Consider the following 21,577-nt stretch of genomic DNA (forward strand, 5'->3'; position numbering starts at 1 on the left):
TGAAAAAAAAAGTTATATTTTTCTAAATCTTTGGGGAAAATGTGCACAGTGTTGTTGTTTAAAATAGCTGAAGGAGGGTGGTAGTTTATAGAGCATTAATTTTAATCAGAGCTAACTGTCTGTATTTTAGCTAAGCTGTATCTAATACAACCCTGAAAAATACTACCACTTTTATCCTCAATCTAAAAAAAAGAAATACTCGTTTCCTCGTCGGGTTTTGACCGTGGGATAACGACATAAATTATGGCCGCACTTAATATCTGAATCTAAGTGGTAGTATAGCTGGGATGCCACACAGAGACTTGCTTCAAAATAAAAACACAGACACTAAATTCCCCATCCCCCCTCCCAATTAGTGTTTCCTTTTCATGTCGTAATTTGTTTTCCTCTTACGTGTGCAGGGGATAGCGGCAAAGGCGAACGGGGAGCCGTGCTGTGACTGGGTGGGTGATGGCGGTGCGGGCCACTTTGTGAAGATGGTGCACAACGGGATCGAGTACGGCGACATGCAGCTCATCTGCGAGGCCTACGACCTGATGCGGCTCGCGCTCAAGATGGACCACCAGGAGATGAGTGACGTGAGTACTGCCCCGCGCCGTACTGCTGTGGGGCCTGACTTACACTTCTGCCCCAAAGACAGGTCTTGAAAGAGCGTAATTATCCTCAAGTTTTGTTTCCATTATCAAACATCTCATAGTAGTCTCAGTGCTGCCTTACCTTTTCTTACGTCAAACTGATCATCCTGTAGCAGATCCGGCACTTGGTATTCCATCCATGTGTGGGTTATTTGTCAAGCAATTGGGGTATGCGAACTATTAACAGTTCCCGCATTTATCTGCCCTCGTTACCTTCGGGATTGTGTGAATGATACTTGTTCTGAAGTCTGATGCTGAGGCTCCTGTTTCAGAGATTGCACACGTGAACTGTGTAATCTTTTGGTTGTTATTTACCTCGACCTTCTCTTCCTCCTTGCCATGTGGCTCTAATTCCATCTCCTGTGGCAACATCTTGATCTTAAAACAACAAGTGCACCCTTCATCTTCAGTTTTTTGTTGGATGTATTTCAATTTCTGTCTTTCCCTGTAGTTTTCACCCTCTGGCGCTACCAGATTTCTCTCCGTGATGATGCTGTGAAGAACCCTCTCAGTTCTTATCTTACCAGTTGTGTTAGTCTGTTGGTCGTTTTTGGAGTAACGGTGCTGGGAGGCAGCCCAACAACTAACACAAAAGAGATGAATCGGCATGAAATTTACACAATGAGAGACAGTTACTACTTGCAGTACTGCAATTAAAGCACGGATTCTTGATGAATCTAGATTGGTGCCATGAACAGTCTTCCCTGTAGCGTAAGAAAAATACAGTGCTATGCACAAATACTGAAATCACAAAAATGTGTTTTATATCTTATTGTGTCCATGGAAATTTTTAGTGTCTGATTTTGCAGCAAACTTGGTGCTTAACAAAAAGTCAGTTGTTCGATTATTACACATATATATTTACTAGAAGTCACTATTAGATTGCACTGATATCATGAAATTTCTGTTGTTGCCGATGAAGCAGTCCATCCACTAAATCTTGATGATTATTAGCACATATATATTTGAGATGTCTTGCAGGATGCAAGAAATTACTGCCGCTTCCTATGATTGCACGCAAAAGTGATGCTTATGAAAGAATATAGCATTTACTACACACATTGTTGACACACAAGTAAAAATTATGTGTTCTTTTTACGTGAGATCTTAAACATAAGTACTCTCGAGCTAGATTGAAACAAAAGTCGTTAAAAAAATTGAATATTCTCTGGACATTGTTCTTATGTTACAAAGATAATCTTAAAAGCCCATCTCTGCAGTCGTCTGTGGCAACATACAGATTTCTTATTACTAATGAGCAAAAGAAAACATTATTACAAATTAATAACTAGAAAAAATAAAAAGGTATTATATTGAGAGCTAGTTGTTTAGGTATTACAAACAGTCTACTTAATTTTAAGTATCCTTCTATAACACCAAACATTTCAGTACTATTTTCCAATTTTCCCAGTGTCTGTGTTCACTACCATATAATGTTGTGCTCCAAATGTACATTTTCAGAAATTTCTTTCACTACCTAATACCCATATTTGACACTGATAGACCTATTTTGGCCAGGAATTCCGTCTTTGCTTTTGCTAGTCTGCTTTTTGTAAGCTAGCAGAATTCCATAATTTGACAGTGCTTCTCTGCAGCGTAATGTAAGTTGTGTATTTTTCTCTGTACTTGGACTAAACATGTGTAAGCAGTGTGTCTTGTCTCTTAGTATACAGAATATTTATAGACCCATTATATTATATATAAAGGTATGGCAGACTTGATAATAGCATAATATAAAAAGTGAAACTGATAATCTTGTTCACCTCATTACTTTTGTCTTTCTTCAGTTCTCTCTCAATCTATATTCTGTACTTGTTATACCAGTGACCAGGAAATTTACCCCACAACCTCTGCCTCCTTGGCAGTCAAACACAGTGAAAATTTCATCCACCACCGTGATTCAGACTGGCATACATCAGTTGGACACGTCAGTACGGACGTGCAGTAGTGACCTGAGCCACAGATATGGCTTCAATGGTTCCAGAGATTAGCTTTCACATATAGACCAATGAAAACGGTGGGGGACTTCTAATTTATAATACGTATGGATGGTTCCAGGGTGTTCTGCCATTCACTGGTAGATGACTATGGCGTCATTTTAAGAGTGGTGAATTAGTATAATTCATCATAGTTCTGTCATCTTACATGAAACATCTATAAATTATGTACAAATGGCTTTCAAAGAGTTTTGCACAGTCGTCTCTATTTTTTTTATTTTTTGCAGGAGGAAAATGAAATTTTTTGTGAACACACTTGGAACATTTAGCTATACATTGAGCCTGCTCAATGTAGCCTCCGTCAGCCGCGACGCATCTGGCCCAACGTTCTTTCCATGATGTAAATGCACTTTGGTAAAATTCTGGAGATTGACTTTTACACCATCGCTTGACACAGGAAATAAGGTCTTTCTCACTATAAAATGTTTTAGCGCCCAGGTGAGCCTTCAGACAACCAGAGAGGTAAAAATCGGACGGAGCCAATTCCGGAAAGTAGGGAGGATGAGGAACAATTTTCCAACCCATTTTCCTGATTTTTCTCTGTGTCATAAGGGCTATATGGGGTTTGCATTGTCACAGTGTAGTCTGATGAGCTGACCCTGAAGCTGTGGTCTGTTGGTCTTGATGGCACGTCGCGGCTTGTCCAGCGACAAACACCGAGCGAGGTGGCGCAGTGGTTAGCACACTGGACTCGCATTCGGGAGGACGACGGTTCAATCCCGTCTCCAGCCATCCTGATTTAGGTTTTCCGTGATTTCCCTAAATCGCTTCAGGCAACTGCCGGGATGGTTCCTTTGAAAGGGCACGGCCGATTTCCTTCCCCATCCTTCCCTAACCCGAGCTCGCACTCCGTCTCTAATGACCTCGTCGTCGACGGGACGTTAAACAACACTAATCTAACCAGTGACAAAGAGTAACGGCCTGGTTAGTTGTGGACGGAGGTACCAAAAAGTCAATGAAAAGGACACCACACTGATCTCTGCTGTTCGTGAAGGTCTCAGTGTCTTCTTCCGAGGGGAACCCGGATGATGCCACTCCACGGATTGGGTTTTTCACTCAGGTTCAGACAGAAACACCCGTGTTTCATCCTGGGTAACGACACCGTCAAAACAGTTTCCACTCTTCAGTAAAGGTCTTCATGAGACCCTTGCACACATTATTCCTCATAGTTTTCATTTCGCTAGTCAGTAATGTAAGCACTCAACGTACACAGATTTTTCTGTATCCTAATGACTGTACCAGTGATAGCACACTACTCAATGATGATTCATTTCAGCAAGCTGTCGTATTGTCACAAATCTGTCATTTTGGATTATTTGATCAATGGTCCCCTTACTCACATCACTCACTGCCGTCGACGGTCTACCGCATCGTGGGTTGTCCAGTTGAGAGAAATCACCTCCTTTAAACCTCTGCAACCACCGTCGGATACTGCTGCGATCCACTGTGTCACCGACCGTTGTCGCAACACGACATCTACTTCACCTCTAAAGAAAAGAAAATTCTTTTATATACCAGCTTATAGCTAAATGTTCAAAGTACGTTCACAGAAAATTTCATTCCCCTCCTGCAAAAAATACACTACTGTGCAAAACTTTTTGAACACCCTTTGTGCATGAATCTTCCTTGTGAACCACTGTGAAAACCGTATCAAAATTACTGCCATAAAACATCGATTTGAAGAGGCATGTTAAGCTGCAGTCGGGTAGTTTCCTTAAACTTGGAGGTAACTACAGATTCACACAGTTTATGGTCATAAGCATCATGTAAAATGCTAGGATGTCTGTTCCTACACAGTTTTAGTGGCAGGCGGGGAGCCAAAATTGCTCTGAATCAGAGCTTTTCATTCCACCTGTAAGAGAGCAGTAAAGTTTAGAACCTACAGCAGTGACAGTTTTAGAATACATAATGGGCTCAAACTTCCTTCACTGCAGTTTCACAGTCTTACTGGAAGCTGATGCTAATGCATTTGGAGACTTAAATTGAATACAGAAATAATATACATAAATATCACTATAAATTATTGTATATAATTTGGATACAATTATGCCTTTAGATTTGGAAACTAAGAGGCATTGTTTCAATATTTGTATGTTTTACAGCAGTAGGGCATTGCTACAGAACAAAAACTAATGTATTCTCTATGTGTTGAGAACCTTTCTTCAAACGAACAGTCAATGATTTCAGTTCATTTTCGTGCAATATTGTTCATTCCAAAGACAATGTAGCTCACTGTAAGGTTGGAGAATTAAAACAGCATAGCTGTGTGCATTGTGTTTTCCTTAAGTGAAAATTCAGTTGACTGTGAAAGTTACAAACATGAACAAAGTAAGTGCATTATTAAAAACTCCATTTACCAACAGGACTATCAATGAAAAAATTAAAATAAAACTGTAGGCAGTTTACTCCTCAATCTGAATCTGTAGTAACAAACACACAAATTGTTGCCGTAAGTTCAGTTCAGAAATTTACCAAAAGAAATTGATTTGTGGCTGGAAGAAAACAAAACTGTTGTGTTTGTCTTGTGTGTTATTTTGGTGAGATGTTCATTGGTGTAAGACCAAAATAACTGATTTTGGGCATATATGGTCTAAAATGAAAGTACATGAAATGTCAAAGTTGCTCATAAATAATGTTCTTAGTCTTTCATTTCTAGGCGAAACCAACTATCGGCTGAAATTGGATTCAAAAGATAGACAAACAGTTAACACCCATAAGAAACAAGTAGAAAAGAACACACATACAGTGAAGCACCAAAGAAACTGTTATAGGCATGCATATTCAAATACAGAGATATATAAACAGGCAGAATACGGCACTGCGGTCGGCAACGCCTATATAAGAAAAGTGTCTGGCACAGTTGTTAGATCGGTTATTGCTGCTACAGTGGCAGGTTATCAAGATTTAAGTGAGTCTGAACAAGATGCTACAGTCGGCGCATGAGCGATGGGACACAGCATCTCCACGATAGCGATGAAGTGGAGATTTTTCCGTACGACCATTCCACGAGAGTACCGTGAATATCAGGAATCTGGTAAAACATCAAATCTCCAACATTGTTGCAGGTGGAAAAAGATCCTGCAAGAATGGGACCAAAGATGACTGAAGAGAATTGTTCAACATGACAGAAGTACAGAATATAGCGAGGGAGAGTTGGCAAATCCACAGAACTTATAAGCTGTGTGGTTAGTTATTAAAATGGAACAAATGTGTAATAGTGGCCTGTAGTACCTGTGAGAGTCGAGTGAGAATGAAGTGGTTTCTGTGACAGTACAGGAAGCTCTTGTCTCAGTCGATCAGGTTGTCTGCCAGTTGTATTTCCACAGCTTCCTCGGCCACTGAATCTGTGTAAGGTGAGGCTGTGGCCAGTATGTTGACTTCCATTAATGAAGTGACCGATGAAATACAGTGTTCAGCCACTGCAGATTTGTGGAGCTGTGCAAGGTGGTTGTATCCCTGGTGTTAGACGTACTGTACTTGTGCACAATGGGTGTCTGTTCTGTGTAAAGTTTACCTCACCGACACAAATTCTTACAGAGGCGTCTGACTGCTCGGCAGCTCCAGATAGCGATTCACATATAGTGCTTCAATTTTTTTACGTCAGCCTCACATTTCTCGTTCTTCCTTTTTGATCGCATAAGATTCCAAGACAGCAGCACAAAAATATGGGGGTCACTCCAAAAGAAATGCACAATTTTCTTATAAAAATAGAATTTATGTTCTGTGCACCTTACATTATTACAGTACGTTCATATGTTCTCGAGAACTTACATGCCATTCTTCCTCCCCATCTCCATTAGTTTAAACTGGATTATGCCACTGTGGAACTGAGGGCTGTACAATGGGGGACACAAAATAACAGGAATTGAAAAGCTGCACATAGTGTGCTTGCAGTACCAGGTTGCGCCACCAGAGGGCCGTTGTAGAATCTCTCTCGAGAGTTATTCTTCCGGCCACCGCCATCTGACAGTGACTAGTGTCGTTTCTCTGGCAGTTCTGAGAGTGTGTGTACAGTGCAGACGTGGCACGAGAAAATGCGTACTACTTACGAAAAATGTGCGGCTGTGAAATTTTGTTGTCTACTCTGCAAGAATGAAGTGGAAATTTTGGTGACGATGCAAACATCGTGCAAAGAACTTGTTCTTAGTAAAACTCGAGTCTACGAATGCTTTTCTCAGTTTAAAAGGGGAGAAATAGCCATTGAAGATTGGCCCCATTCTGGTTGGCCTTCAATTGCTTCGTCAGATGAATGAAGATTGACACAGGACAATTGACAGTCTCGAAAACTTGTGTGGGTGGTCCTGGAGCTCAATTCAGGGCATTTTGACCGTTAGTTTGGGAATGTGAAGAGTGGCAGAAAAGTTTATGGTGCAACTTCTCACAGGACATCTATTATGGTGTTCTGCTAAGTCAGTGTACTGCCATTTGAGAGGATGGCTGTTCCAAGTCCCCATCTGGCCATCCAAATGAAAGGTTTTCTTGTAATCTCCTTGAATGGCTTCAAGAGGAAGCTGGGACGTGCTTTCAAAGTTTGGTTCACGTTCTGTATACACTGATGAGGCCAAATGTTAGGGCCACTGTCTGCCGTAAGACAGAATACTGCCTTCTGATGCTACGGGCGAAGGACACTGGGGGGAAAGTATACAGGGTATGACAGGATGAATGGTCAATATTCTGGCACCCTTATTTTATTGTGCTGATCGTTTACATAGGTCGGTGTCAACAAAATATTTTTGCATTTGGAGGAGAAAGTTGGTGATTGGAATTTCGTGAGAAGATTCCGTCACAATGCAAAATGCCTTTCTTTTAATGGTGTCCAGCCCAAATCCTGTATCATTTCAGTGACACACTGTCCCATATTTTGCGATAATACAAAACGTGCCGCCCTTCTTTGAACTTTTTCGATGTACTGCTTCAGTCCTACCTGGTAAGGATCCCACACCGTGCAGCAGTATCCTAAAAGAGGACAGACGAGCGTAGTGTAGGCAGTCTCCTTTGCAGGTCTGTTTCATTTTCTAAGTGTCCTGCCAATAAAATGCTGTCTTTGGTTAGTCTTCCCCACAATATTTTCTGTGTTCCTTCCAGTTTAAGTTGTTCATAATTGTAATTCCTAGGTATGTAGTTGATGGCTCTGAGCACTATGGGACTTAACAGCTATGGTCATCAGTCCCCTAGAACTTAGAACTACTTAAACCTAACTAACCTAAGGACAGCACACAACACCCAGCCATCACGAGGCAGAGAAAATCCCTGACCCCGCCGGGAATCGAACCCGGGAACCCGGGCGTGGGAAGCGAGAACGCTACCGCACGACCACGAGATGGTATTTAGTTGAATTTATGGCCTTTGGAGCTTACTGATTTATCATGTAACCGAAGTTTAACAGATTCCTTTTAGCACTCATGGATGACTTCACTCTTTTTGTTATTTAGGGTCAACTGCCAGTTATTGCACCATACAGATAATTTTTCTAAATTGTTTAGCAATTTGTTTTGATCTTCTGATGACTTTATTAGTCGATAAATGACATCGTCATATGCAGAAACCCAAACGGCTGCTTAGATTTTCTCCCAAATTGTTTATATAGATAAGGCACAGCAAAGGGCCTATAACATTACCTTGGGGAATCCGAGAAATCACTTCTGTTTTTACTCAATGACTTTCCATCAATTACTGCGAACGTGACCTCTCTGATAGAAAATCACAAATCCAGTCATGTAACTGACATGATATTCCATAAGCATGCAATTTCACTACAAGCCACTTGTGTGGTACAGTGTCATAAGTCTACCGGAAATCCAGAAATACAGAATCAATCTGAAATTCCTTGTCAATAGCACTTAACACTTGATGTGAATAAAGAGCTAGTTTGTTCAGTTGGCATCAGAGCAGTATGGAGATATAAAACTCTCTCTGTTGTCAGACACTGTAAGAAAGGTTTTGTGCATCATGAAGAGATTTACTGTTGAAATTCCTAGTGTATATGTCCCAAAAAAAGTTGGCCAGACAATTGGCAAAGATATTATTACTTCCTCCCACATAACATCTTACAGAGTTCCCATGATGGGAAAATCTGAGGGGGTTAGCTTATGCGGACGTTTACTCACAAGCATTTGCAATTGCAACAGGGAATTAGGGGAACGCACTGTAAATCGGCCCCCCCATGAACCATGGACCTTGCCGTTGGTGGGGAGGCTTGCTGTGCCTCAGCGATACAGATAGCCGTACCGTAGGTACAACCACAACGGAGGGGTATCTGTTGAGAGGCCAGACAAACGTGTGGTTCCTGAAGAGGGGCAGCAGCCTTTTCAGTAGTTGCAGGGGCAACAGTCTGGATGATTGACTGATCTGGCCTTGTAACAATAACCAAAACGGCCTTGTGTGCTGGTACTGCGAACGGCTGAAAGCAAGGGGAAACTACGGCCGTAATTTTTCCCGAGGGCATGCAGCTTTACTGTATGATTAAATGATGATGGCGTCCTCTTGGGTAAAATATTCCGGAGGTAAAATAGTCCCCCATTCGGATCTCCGGGCGGGGACTACTCAAGAGGATGTCGTTATCAGGAGAAAGAAAACTGGCGTTCTACGGATCGGAGCGTGGAATGTCAGATCCCTTAATCAGGCAGGTAGGTTAGAAAATTTGAAAAGGGAAATGGATAGGTTAAAGTTAGATATAGTGGGAATTAGTGAAGTTCGGTGGCAGGAGGAAGAAGACTTCTGGTCAGGTGACTACAGGGTTATAAACACAAAGTCAAATAGGGGTAATGCAGGAGTAGGTTTAATAATGAATAGGAAAATAGGAATGCAGGTAAGCTACTACAAACAGCATAGTGAACGCATTATTGTGGCCAAGATAGATACGAAGCCCACACCTACTACAGTAGTACAAGTTTATATGCCAACTAGCTCTGCAGATGACGAAGAAATTGAAGAAATGTATGATGAAATAAAAGAAATTATTCAGATTGTGAAGGGAGACGAAAATTTAATAGTCATGGGTGACTGGAATGCGAGTGTAGGAAAAGGGAGAGAAGGAAACGTAGTAAGTGAATATGGATTGGGGCTAAGAAATGAAAGAGGAAGCCGCCTGGTAGAATTCTGCACAGAGCACAACTTAATTATAGCTAACACTTGGTTTAAGAATCATGATAGAAGGTTGTATACATGGAAGAACCCTGGAGATACCAAAAGGTATCAGATAGATTATATAATGGTAAGACAGAGATTTAGGAACCAGGTTTTAAATTGTAAGACATTTCCAGGGGCAGATGTGGACTCTGACCACAATCTATTGGTTATGACCTGTAGATTAAGACTGAAGAAACTGCAAAAAGGTGGGAATTTAAGGAGATGGGACCTGGATAAACTGAAAGAACCAGAGGTTGCACAGAGTTTCAGGGAGAGCATAAGGGAACAATTGACAGGAATGGGGGAAAGAAATACAGTAGAAGAGGAATGGGTAGCTTTGAGAGATGAAGTAGTGAAGGCAGCAGACGATCAAGTAGGTAAAAAGATGAGGGCTAGTAGAAATCCTTGGGTAACAGAAGAAATATTAAATTTAATTGATGAAAGGAGAAAATATAAAAATGCAGTAAATGAAGCAGGAAAAAAGGAATACAAACGTCTCAATAATGAGATCGATAGGAAGTGCAAAACTGCTAAGCAGGGATCGTTAGAGGACAAATGTAAGGATGTAGAGGCTTATCTCACTAGGGGTAAGATAGATACTGCCTACAGGAAAATTAAAGAGACCTTTGGAGATAAGAGAACCACTTGTATGAACATCAAGAGCTCAGATGGAAACCCAGTTGTAAGCAAAGAAGGGAAAGCAGGAAGGTGGAAGGAGTATATAGAGGGTCTATACAAGGGCGATGTACTTGAGGACAATATTATAGAAATGGAAGAGGATGTAGATGAAGATGAAATGGGAGATACGATACTGTGTGAAGAGTTTGACAGAGCACTGAAAGACCTGAGTCGAAACAAGGCCCCCGGAGTAGACAACATACCATTTGAACTACTGACGGCCTTGGGAGAGCCAGTCCTGACAAAACTCTACCATCTGGTGAGCAAGATGTATGAGACAGGTGAAATACCCTCAGACTTCAAGAAGAATATAATAATTCCAATCCCAAAGAAAGCAGGTGTTGACAGATGTGAAAATTACCGAACAATCAGTTTAATAAGCCACAGCTGCAAAATACTAACACGAATTCTTTACAGACGAATGGAAAAACTAGTAGAAACCAATCTCGGGGAAGATCAGTTTGGATTCCGTAGAAATACTGGAACACGTGAGGCAATACTGACCTTACTACTTATCTTAGAAGAAAGATTAAGGAAAGGCAAACCTACGTTTCTAGCATTTGTAGACTTAGAGAAAGCTTTTGACAATGTTGACTGGAATACTCTGTTTCAAATTCTAAAGGTGGCAGGGGTAAAATACAGGGAGCGAAAGGCTATTTACAATTTGTACAGAAACCAGATGGCAGTTATAAGAGTCGAGGGACATGAAAGGGAAGCAGTGGTTGGGAAGGGAGTGAGACAGGGTTGTAGCCTCTCCCCGATGTTATTCAATCTGTATATTGAGCAAGCAATAAAGGAAACAAAAGAAAATTTCGGAGCAGGTATTAAAATCCATGGAGAAGAAATAAAAACTTTGAGGTTTGCCGATGACATTGTAATTCTGTCAGAGACAGCAAAGGACTTGGAAGAGCAGTTGAACGGAATGGATGGTATCTTGAAGGGAGGATATAAGTTGAACATCAACAAAAGCAAAACGAGGATAATGGAATGTAGTGGAATTAAGTCGGGTGATGCTGAGGGAACTAGATTAGGAAATGAGACCCTTAAAGTAGTAAAGGAGTTTTGCTATTTGGGGAGCAAAATAACTGATGATGGTCGAAGTAGAGAGGATATAAAATGTAGACTGTTAATGGCAAGGAAAGCGTTTCTGAAGAAGAGAAATTTGTTAACATCGAGTATAGGTTTAAGTGTCAGGAAGTCATTTCTGAAAGTATTTGTATGGAGTGTAGCCATGTATGGAAGTGAAACATGGACGGTAAATAGTTTGGATAAGAAGAGAAGAGAAGCTTTCGAAATGTGGTGCTACAGAAGAATGCTGAAGATTAGATGGGTAGATCACATAACTAATGAGGAAGTATTGAATAGGATTGGGGAGAAGAGAAGTTTGTGGCACAACTTGACCAGAAGAAGGGATCGGTTGGTAGGACATGTTCTGAGGCATCAAGGGATCACCAATTTAGTATTGGAGGGCAGCGTGGAGGGTAAAAATCGTAGGGGGAGACCAAGAGATGAATACACTAAGCAGATTCTGAAGGATGTAGGTTGCAGTAGGTACTGGGAGATGAAGAAGCTTGCACAGGATAGAGTAGCATGGAGAGCTGCATCAAACCAGTCTCAGGACTGAAGACCACAACAACAACAACTGTAAATCGGCTTGAACAGTATGGACATAGATAGCAGTGAATTGAAATATTGTGAAAATGTCATTAAATTATTGACAGAATAAATGATAATTAATTGAAACCCTCAGTTGCCGACAGGCGATGTTGATATACCTCTTATGGGAATTGTCACCTTAGTTGGCGTGAGTAATGAATGGATAGGCAAATATCTATTAGGAACATTACATATGTCGATTGTGGACAGTTGGGAATGTGGGTCTCACGGGAAGAGTGCAAGTCGCGCTGTTCATCTGTGTCCTTGATGGCTCAGATGGATAGTGTGTCTGCCATGTAAGCAGGAGATCCCGGATTCGAGTCCCAGTCGGGGCACACATTTTCAGCTGTCCCCATCAAGGTATAACATCACCACCTGTCAGCAGCTGGTAGTTTCAATTAATTATCATTTATTCTAGAGAAGCTGCATGGTCATCAATGGTATCTGTTCTTTTGGGAACAGTTACTATCTTTATATTTACTGACAGAAGTTTGAAGTAATGTGTATGCAGCTCCCACTCGCACTTGAACACTGAACTGCCTACAATAGCAAAAACTATCAAGAGATTGTTTGAGTAAAGATAGGCAGTGCCTTGTAATTCAAAGTGTTACACGACCATCCCAACGTGCAAATACAAAGCTTACATACATAATCAAAGACACAGATAGTTTGTTCATAGCTTAAGTACTTTAGTGACTTTGTTTGATAACTTAGTTGTTAATAGTTTACTGTATTTTTTAAATAATGGGTTTACTTCATGGAAAGGGAAGAATGCAGTATTCTTAATTGCATTTGTTCCCTATCTTTTTGTAATCTGAAGAAAAATCATTAATGAATTGGAGATTTGTAACAAGTAAAGTAAAGTAAATCAACCTATTCCTGTGCTGCAGGTGTTAGCTGAGTGGAACAAAGGGGAGCTGGACTCCTTCCTGATTGAAATAACGAGGGACATCCTCAAGTTCAAGGACAAGGATGGTTAGTATCACTGCATTTAGCTTCTGTATTTTTTCCACAATCTACATTAATAGCAACAATGTATATTGCTGATATTCCTACACGGATTTTCCATCGTGTTTAATAGAAAAAATATGGAGGGCATCACTCGAACTTGTGTCCACAGTACCAAATGAAGGTGTCACATTGTTTAATGTGTTGATTGGAAACCATTTCCAGCATCTTCAAAATGCAGGTCATATAGTGCCTAAAGTGCTTTCATCACTTATATGATCTCTGACAATGTAGGAACAGGCAAAAGGCAGAGGGGCTGGATTTAGTGAGTAGCGGGAACTATTTTCCATTTTGTTTTTGGCATGTCTCACATTTATGTTATTTGACTGGGAGCATTGTTGTGTTGAAGAAGATAACACTGTGATTTCTCCTATACAGGTAATCTTTTTTTGCAGTGCATTATGGAATCATTTTACCACTTCAAGACAGTATGTGGATAGAATAAAAAAATTAATTATATGAATGTAATAGAGGGAAACATTCCACGTGGGAAAAATATATCTAGAATAAAATAATTATGTAGTTGAGGCATTAAGGTGTGGCATATCCATAAACAAGATTGAAGAGCTCTGTGTGTGTGTTTGGGGGGGGGGGGGGGGCGTATGATGTGCTTGTGCGTATTAATTAAGGAATCTCAAGAATATCTCAGTCTGCTAGGTGTCACTTCTGTAGATACCACAAATACAAGATCTGAATTAGAACACCCCCCCCCCCTCCCCACACACACACACACACACACACATGTGCTTGCGCATTTAAGCAGTTGTTAATCCTGTGTACTGTAGGTGCATACCGTAAGTAATACTAACATGTGGTAGAACGCACCATGCACTGCTCAGTGGTTTGGTTTGTAGATTACAGATGTGGCTATAATACAGATCGAACTTATTCTTCAGTGATCAGTTGATTTTTATTTATTTATCATTTGGTAATGACAGCAGAATTATGAAATACATGTACTTCGCAATTATACATTTGAGGATTTAGAAATAAAGCTAAATTCTGAAAATTAATAATTTAATAATATTAATAAAGAGAACTTTTAAACTATAAAACTAAAATAATTCATTTAATCAGTTAAACATGTAGTGAATGAAGCCAATTTATAGCAGAGGGAGCAACATTAATAAGTCACTAAATAGTCGTGGAGGCTTTCCCAAAGGCACTCTCTGGTAATATGCTGAATGGTTCGTTCTGGGGCCGCACAGTTGCAGGCTGGAGAGTTCAAGAGTCCCCACTTGAGTAACACGGCATTGCAGCTGGTGTGACTGGTTCTTGTCCTGTTCAGTCCTGTCCATTCACTTCACTTCTTTTCAGATTAAATCATGATAGGGTGGCAGATGGCTGCATTAGTATTGTACAGCTGAGAAAAGATTTGATCAGTATAGGCTGGAGGGGGGGCTGCCTTTAAGGGAAGTTGAATTAAAAGGTGTAGTTTATTCCTGATTCAAAATACAAATGTGCTCGCCCAGATTGGTTTGTGAAGTCTGACTCTGTGAAGTCTGACTCATAGCAGGAATAAAATGATGAGAATTTTAATGCTGGAACAAAGTCCAAGAAAAACTGAGTGGGAAAGGAATTGTCATTGCTAGCTGAGAGGTGAGACAGTGTCCAGCTCAGGCCAATGCTCCAGGAAGTGACCAGCGGTTAACATTTGACCTTTCTCCCACACATTGGCTACTGAGAACAAATGCGTAGGCAAGTAGCCAGCGGGCCACATTCCCCGGTAACTAGACTTGGAAATTAGGAAAAGGGGAGCCTTTTACTGGTTAATGAAGGGAAATAGAGTGGAAGTATGAAGGGGGCTTGGAACTGAGGCCAGTTGAAAAAGGCAATAAAAGACCACACATTAAAACTGTGAAAAAATGTACGGAACACTTCAGGCACAGGCAGGAGAATATAGAAATTTCTCCCTAAAATAAGGAGTGAATAAAAATGAGATTCTTAATCTGGTGAGTGGATTGGTACTGGCCCAAACGCTACATTTCTATACAAAATCAGAAGACAGATGAATGATAGCTGTGCATGCAGCAGTGTGGGCACACCAGAACACACAATGTGGGACTGCACACTCTATGAAGATGTGGCGGGTGACGGATGTCGGATATTAAGGATTTTGCATCCCAAAGCAGCAGTAAGGAGCGAGTCGACCTGGTGTATATCGGATTATACTGCAGCTGCAGTATCTAGGAAGGCAAAGGGAGATTCTGAGGCATTCAACCACACGCCAGCGTGTTCCCGTGCAAGCTAGACGACACACTCCACAGGTGGAGAGAAGACAACTGAGGTCAGTGACCGCCGAATAGGGTAGTGTCCCAAGAATCTACATTGCGCTGGTGCAAGTGGTGGAAGTGTGGACTTTGAGGTAACACTGATGGTGGAATTGCTCGCTGTAGTGGAAATGCTTCTGACTTGCTGCCCGACATTTTAGGATGCCAGACGACTGTGGCTGTTGACTGGTATAGTGTGAAGGTGGATCCAGTAGCAGAAACAACCATCTACAGGTTAAATGAAGCAAGATAAATGAACAAATACAGAACATATTCTGTAGTACTAGTAATTGGGTAACTGGTTAAGGGTTTTATTGTAGTAGTAGTAGTATTTTAAAAATTAAGTAGCAGAAATAAATAGGTGTTATATAATTTATTACTATCCAAGGAAATGTGATTTATATGGCCTGTTTTAGCTTTTCAGAAAATAGGCTGTAATTACGAAGAATAAACAAAATACGAGGGTTGGAACTTTAATACTGGTAACTATATATTTACAGCTCGTACAAAATAGATACGTATTTCCAAGTTTTACTGACCTTCATAGTAGTCACGAGCATTGTGTATAACCCGTTTCCAGCGATGTGAAAGTCGTAGGATACTCTTAGCATAGCCAGTTGTGTTGACAGTACGACCGGTGCGGTCTATTGCCCGACGAATTTGTAGCAATTCTGAAGCGAATGCTGTGAAGCATTTCCTTCACTTTAGAAATCGAGTTGAACTCATGAGGGCTTAAGTCAGGGGAGTGCAGTAGGTGGTACAGCACTTAGCAGCCACATAAGTCAAATAAATCGGTAACAGCTTGCACTGTACATGCTTGAGCATTGTCCTGCAAAATGGTGGTTAGGTCCTGCAGAAAGTGTCATCACTTCTGTCTTTAAGCTGGTCGAGGTTGTGTTCCAAAAATGATCAACATAGAGACAGAAGTGCTGACACTTTCTGCAGGACCTGACCATCATTTTGCAGGACAATTCTCAAGCACATACAGTGCAAGCTGTTACTGATTTGTTGACTGATGGGGCTGCTAAGTGCTATACCATCTACTGCACTCCTCTGACTTAAGCCCTCGTAAGTTCGACTCGATTTCTAAAGTGAAGGAAATGCTTCACGGCATTCGCTTCAGAATTGCTACAAATTAGTCGGGCAATAGACCGCACCGGTTGAACTGTCAACACAACTGGCACTGCTAAGAGTATCCTATGACTTCCACGGTGCTGGCAACGGGTTATACGCAATGCTGGTGACTACTTTGCAGGCCAGCAAAACTTTGAAACATACATATTTTGTACAAGCTGTAAATAAATAGTTGCCACTATTAAAGTTCCCCCCTGCGGGTCCGGGGATTAGAATAGGCCCGAGGTATTCCTGCCTGTCGTAAGAGGCGACTAAAAGGAGTCCATCCCCCTCACGGGGGTAGTTAGCGCCTGCGTCCGGAGACGGACGGTTTCACGACCTATAATCGTGGTCTTTTTGGATTTAAACTTCTCGTTTCTTCCTTCCTTTTGTTGGTCCCTTTCTTTGCTCTTCTCCACCTCACTGTCTTCCTTACTCTTTCCCTTGACTTCTCCTTGCCTTCTCATTGCCTTTTTCTCATTGCCTTTTTCTCCTTGCCTTCTCATTGCCTTTTTCTCCTTGCCTTCTCATTGCCTTTTTCTCCTTGCCTTCTCATTGCCTTTTTCTCCTTGCCTTCTCATTGCCTTTTTCTCCTTGCCTTCTCATTGCCTTTTTCTCCTTGCCTTCTCATTGCCTTCTTCTCCTTGCCTTCTCTGGTCTCCGCCTCGGCGTTTGAGACAGTCTATCCTCTTTCTCCCTCTCTCTCTTCTTTTTCCTCTTCTTCCTTCCTCCCTGTGCGTGTCTGAAGGCCGACCCACGCGTTCGCACGCGTAGCCGGTGACGGGGTAACGCGTAAGTCCCCGCCCTGGGTAGACATGTAAGGCACGCGCGTACCCCCTGGTAAAGGCCAGGCCCGGGGAGGGGTGATTGCCTGAGCTGATACCTTCTGACCATGCCGATTGGTCCCTCCGTCTGTTTCTCGGGAGGTGTGACCTGAGGTGTAAACATTCACCTAAGGCGGGAGTGCCCTCTGAGAGGGTCCCCACAAGGAAGGAGCGCGCCATCGGAGACGCTGGCAATCATGGGGGATTCCTCCGCAATGGATTCTACTCCATCGCTTTCGACTTCGACCCAAAAACGGAAACGTGACCAGCCAACAGTGACAAAAGTACTACCGCCTGCCCCACAGTTCCTCGTAGTTTCTCGCACTGAGGACGGAAAGGATTTTTCCTCTGTCAACCCTTTTGTTATTCAAAAGGGCGTTGATGCCATAGCCGGATCTGTCAAATCTTGTACCAGGTTGCGTAACGGCACCTTATTACTAGAAACTGAGAATGCCTTTCAGGCACAAAAACTGCTTCGGGCCACCCTCCTGTACACGTTCCCTGTCCGGGTGGAGGCCCACCGAACTTTGAATTCGTCTCGTGGTGTAGTGTATACTAGCTCCCTCGACGGATTGACTGACGAGGAGATTCAATCTTTCCTCGCTGAGCAGGGCGTGACGGCTGTCCATCGGGTCATGAAAAAGGTCAACAACGACCTTGTACCGACCCGGACACTCTTCTTGACCTTCGATAGTGTTAAGCTGCCATCGCGCATCAAGGCGGGCTACGAGGTTATTTCTGTTCGCCCCTATGTCCCGACACCTACGCGCTGCTACCAGTGTCAGCGTTTCAATCACACTCGACAGTCTTGTTCCAATGCGGCTAAATGTGTCACTTGTGGCAGGGATGCCCATGAGGGTGACTGTCCACCTCCGTCTCCTCATTGTGTGAACTGTCAGGGTGACCATGCCGCATCCTCCCGCGACTGTCCTGTCTATAAGGACGAACGTTGCATCCAAGAAATTCGTGTCAAAGAGAAAGTGTCCACCTCAGCTGCTCGCAAGCTATTGGCTAGTAGGAAGCCCACGCTGCTCCCTGCGGGGAAATATAGTACTGTCCTCGCCTCTCCTCGGACTACCCGGGAGGTCGCAACCCAGACATGCGATCTGACCTTCAGCACCACGGTCGTCCGTTCGGCCAGTGCTAAGATCGCGCGGTCGACGTCTCCTCTTCCTCCCATCACACCAGACACCAGCCACTTCCTCAGCTTCTGCTAAGTCGAAGACACTGAAGTCAGATGCACGGTCCTTCAAGAAGGAACCATCCCGTGCAGACTTCCTCCGTCCCTCGACCTCCCAGCCTTCGACCGATACTTCCACCAAACGTCCTTCCAAAAAGGCGCATAGGAAGCACAGTTCTCCTTCTCCGCCACGGCGCATCTCTTCTCCTGCGCCACCCAGCGGTTGCCGCCCCAGGCCGTCATCCGTTTCGCCTGGCCGCACCGCCGGTAGCCGTACATCTGGCCGTTCACCGGCGGAGGAAGCTCCCCCTCCCGGCCATCCTCCCGAGATGGCCGATGACCCTATAGACCCCATGGACGATGACTGTCCGCCTACTGATAGCGGCGGCAGTGCTCGCTCGAAGCCAGGCCCTAAGCGGCCTTCGAGGTGACCCCTTCTTTCATCTTCCTTTTCTTACGATGGCACTTATTCACTGGAATATTCGCAGCATTCGCTCCAACCGAGAGGACTTGAAGTTGCTGCTCCGCTTGCATCGTCCGCTCGTCGTAGCCCTCCAGGAAACGGAGCTACGCCCATGCGATCACATTGCCTTGGCACATTACACCTCTGTGCGTTTTGACCTACCCCCTATGGTAGGAATCCCAGCTCATGGAGGGGTTATGTTGCTGGTCCGGGATGATATTTACTACGATCCCATCACGTTGCACACCGGCCTCCAGGCAGTCGCCATCCGCATTACTCTCCCCACTTTTACGTTTTCCTTTTGTACCGTTTACACTCCCTCGTCATCTGCCGTTACCAGGGCAGACATGATGCAACTTATTGCTCAGCTACCTGCACCGTTTTTGTTAACTGGAGACTTCAATGCCCACCATCCCCTTTGGGGTTCTCCAGCCTCCTGCCCGAGGGGCTCCTTGTTAGCAGACCTTTTCAACCAGCTCAATCTTGTCTGCCTTAATACTGGCGCCCCTACTTTTCTTTCGGACACATCTCATACCTATTCCCATTTAGACCTCTCTATATGTACTCCCCAACTTGCACGCCGGTTTGAGTGGTATGCACTTGCTGATACATATTCGAGCGACCACTTCCCGTGTGTTATCCATCTCCTGCAGCATACTCCCTCTCCGTGCTCCTCTAGTTGGACCATCTCCAAGGCAGACTGGGGGCTCTTTTCTTCCAGGGCGACCTTTCAGGATCAAACCTTCGCAAGCTGCGATCGTCAGGTCGCACACCTCACGGAAGTCATTCTCGCTGCTGCTGAATATTCCATCCCTCACCCTACTTCTTCTCCACGTCGCGTACCGGTCCCCTGGTGGACCGCAGCATGTAGAGACGCTTTACGTGCTCGTCGACGTGCTTTACGCACCTTTCAACGCCACCCTACAGTGGCGAATTGTATTAATTATAAACGATTACGTGCTCAGTGTCGTCGTATTATTAACGAAAGCAAGAAAGCCAGCTGGGCTGCTTTCACAAGCACCTTCAACAGTTTTACTCCTTCTTCTGTTGTCTGGGGTAGCCTGCGCCGGCTATCTGGCACTAAGGTCCACTCCCCAGTTTCTGGCTTGAAGGTCGCGAATGAAGTCCTTGTGGCCCCTGAGGCTGTCTCCAATGCCTTCGGCCGCTTTTTCGCCGAGGTTTCGAGCTCCGCTCATTACCACCCTGCCTTCCTCCCCCGCAAACAGGCAGAGGAGGCTAGGCCACCTGACTTTTGCTCCTCGAATTGTGAAAGTTATAATGCCCCATTCACCATGCGGGAACTCGAAACCGCACTTGGCCGATCACGGTCCTCCGCTCCAGGGCCTGATTCTATTCATATTCAGATGCTGAAGAACCTTTCTCCTGCGGGTAAAGGTTTTCTTCTTCGTACATACAATCGCATCTGGATTGAGGGACATGTTCCCGCATGCTGGCGCGAGTCTATTGTTGTCCCGATTCCTAAGCCGGGGAAGGACAAGCACTTGCCTTCCAGTTATCGACCTATCTCACTTACCAGCTGTGTCTGTAAAGTGATGGAGCGAATGGTTAACTCTCGATTGGTTTGGCTGCTCGAGTCTCGAAGCCTACTTACCAATGTCCAATGTGGATTTCGTAGGCGCCGCTCTGCTGTTGACCATCTGGTTACCTTGTCGACCTTCATTATGAATAACTTCTTGCGGAAGCGCCCGACCGCGGCTGTGTTCTTTGATTTGGAGAAGGCTTACGACACCTGTTGGAGGGCGGGCATTCTCCGCACCATGCATACATGGGGCCTTCGCGGTCGCCTCCCTCTTTTTATTCGTTCCTTTTTAATGGATCGACAGTTCAGGGTACGTGTGGGTTCTGTCCTGTCCGACACCTTTCGCCAGGAGAATGGGGTGCCACAGGGCTCAGTTTTGAGCGTCGCTCTGTTCGCCATCGCGATCAATCCAATAATGGATTGCCTCCCAGCTGATGTATCAGGCTCCCTTTTTGTGGACGATTTTACCATCTATTGCAGCGCGCAGCGTACACGTGTCCTGGAGCGCTGTCTTCAGCGTTCTCTTGACCGTCTTTACTCCTGGAGTGTCGCCAATGGCTTCCGTTTTTCTGCCGAGAAGACGGTCTGTATTAACTTCTGGCGCTACAAAGAGTTTCTCCCACCGTCCTTACGACTTGGTCCCGTTGCTCTCCCAATCGTGGAGACAACCAAATTTTTAGGCCTTACCTTTGACAGGAAACTTAGCTGGTCTCCACATGTGTCATATTTGGCCGCCCGTTGTACCCGTTCTTTAAATGTCCTCCGTGTTCTCAGTGGAATGTCGTGGGGAGCGGATCGAACCGTCCTACTTCGTCTATATCGGTCGATCGTCCGCTCCAAGCTGGATTATGGGAGCTTCGTATACTCCTCTGCACGGCCATCCATCTTACGCCGCCTCAACTCCATACAACATCGGGGTTTACGACTTGCGATCGGAGCATTTTATACTAGTCCCGTAGAGAGTCTTCATGCTGACGCTGGCGAATTGCCACTCACCTACCGGCGCGATATACTGCTTTGTCGGTATGCCTGTCGGCTACTGTCAATGCCCGACCATCCGTCTTATCGTTCCTTTTTTGACGACT

The 21,577-nt window shown here is 43.8% G+C and overlaps 1 protein-coding gene across 1 annotated transcript in view; it reads left to right on the forward strand.

The window, feature by feature from the left end:
* LOC126108494 (6-phosphogluconate dehydrogenase, decarboxylating) overlaps window positions 1-21,577 on the forward strand; it is a 159,004-nt gene that overhangs the window by 103,098 nt on the left and 34,329 nt on the right. Inside the window, exons 4-5 of the mRNA XM_049913751.1 lie at window positions 402-578; window positions 12,985-13,069. Of these exons, the coding sequence (XP_049769708.1) occupies window positions 402-578; window positions 12,985-13,069 (262 nt within the window). The remainder of the gene's footprint in view (window positions 1-401; window positions 579-12,984; window positions 13,070-21,577) is intronic.

This window comes from Schistocerca cancellata, chromosome 11, assembly GCF_023864275.1.
Source record: "Schistocerca cancellata isolate TAMUIC-IGC-003103 chromosome 11, iqSchCanc2.1, whole genome shotgun sequence".
NCBI lineage: Eukaryota > Metazoa > Arthropoda > Insecta > Orthoptera > Acrididae > Schistocerca > Schistocerca cancellata.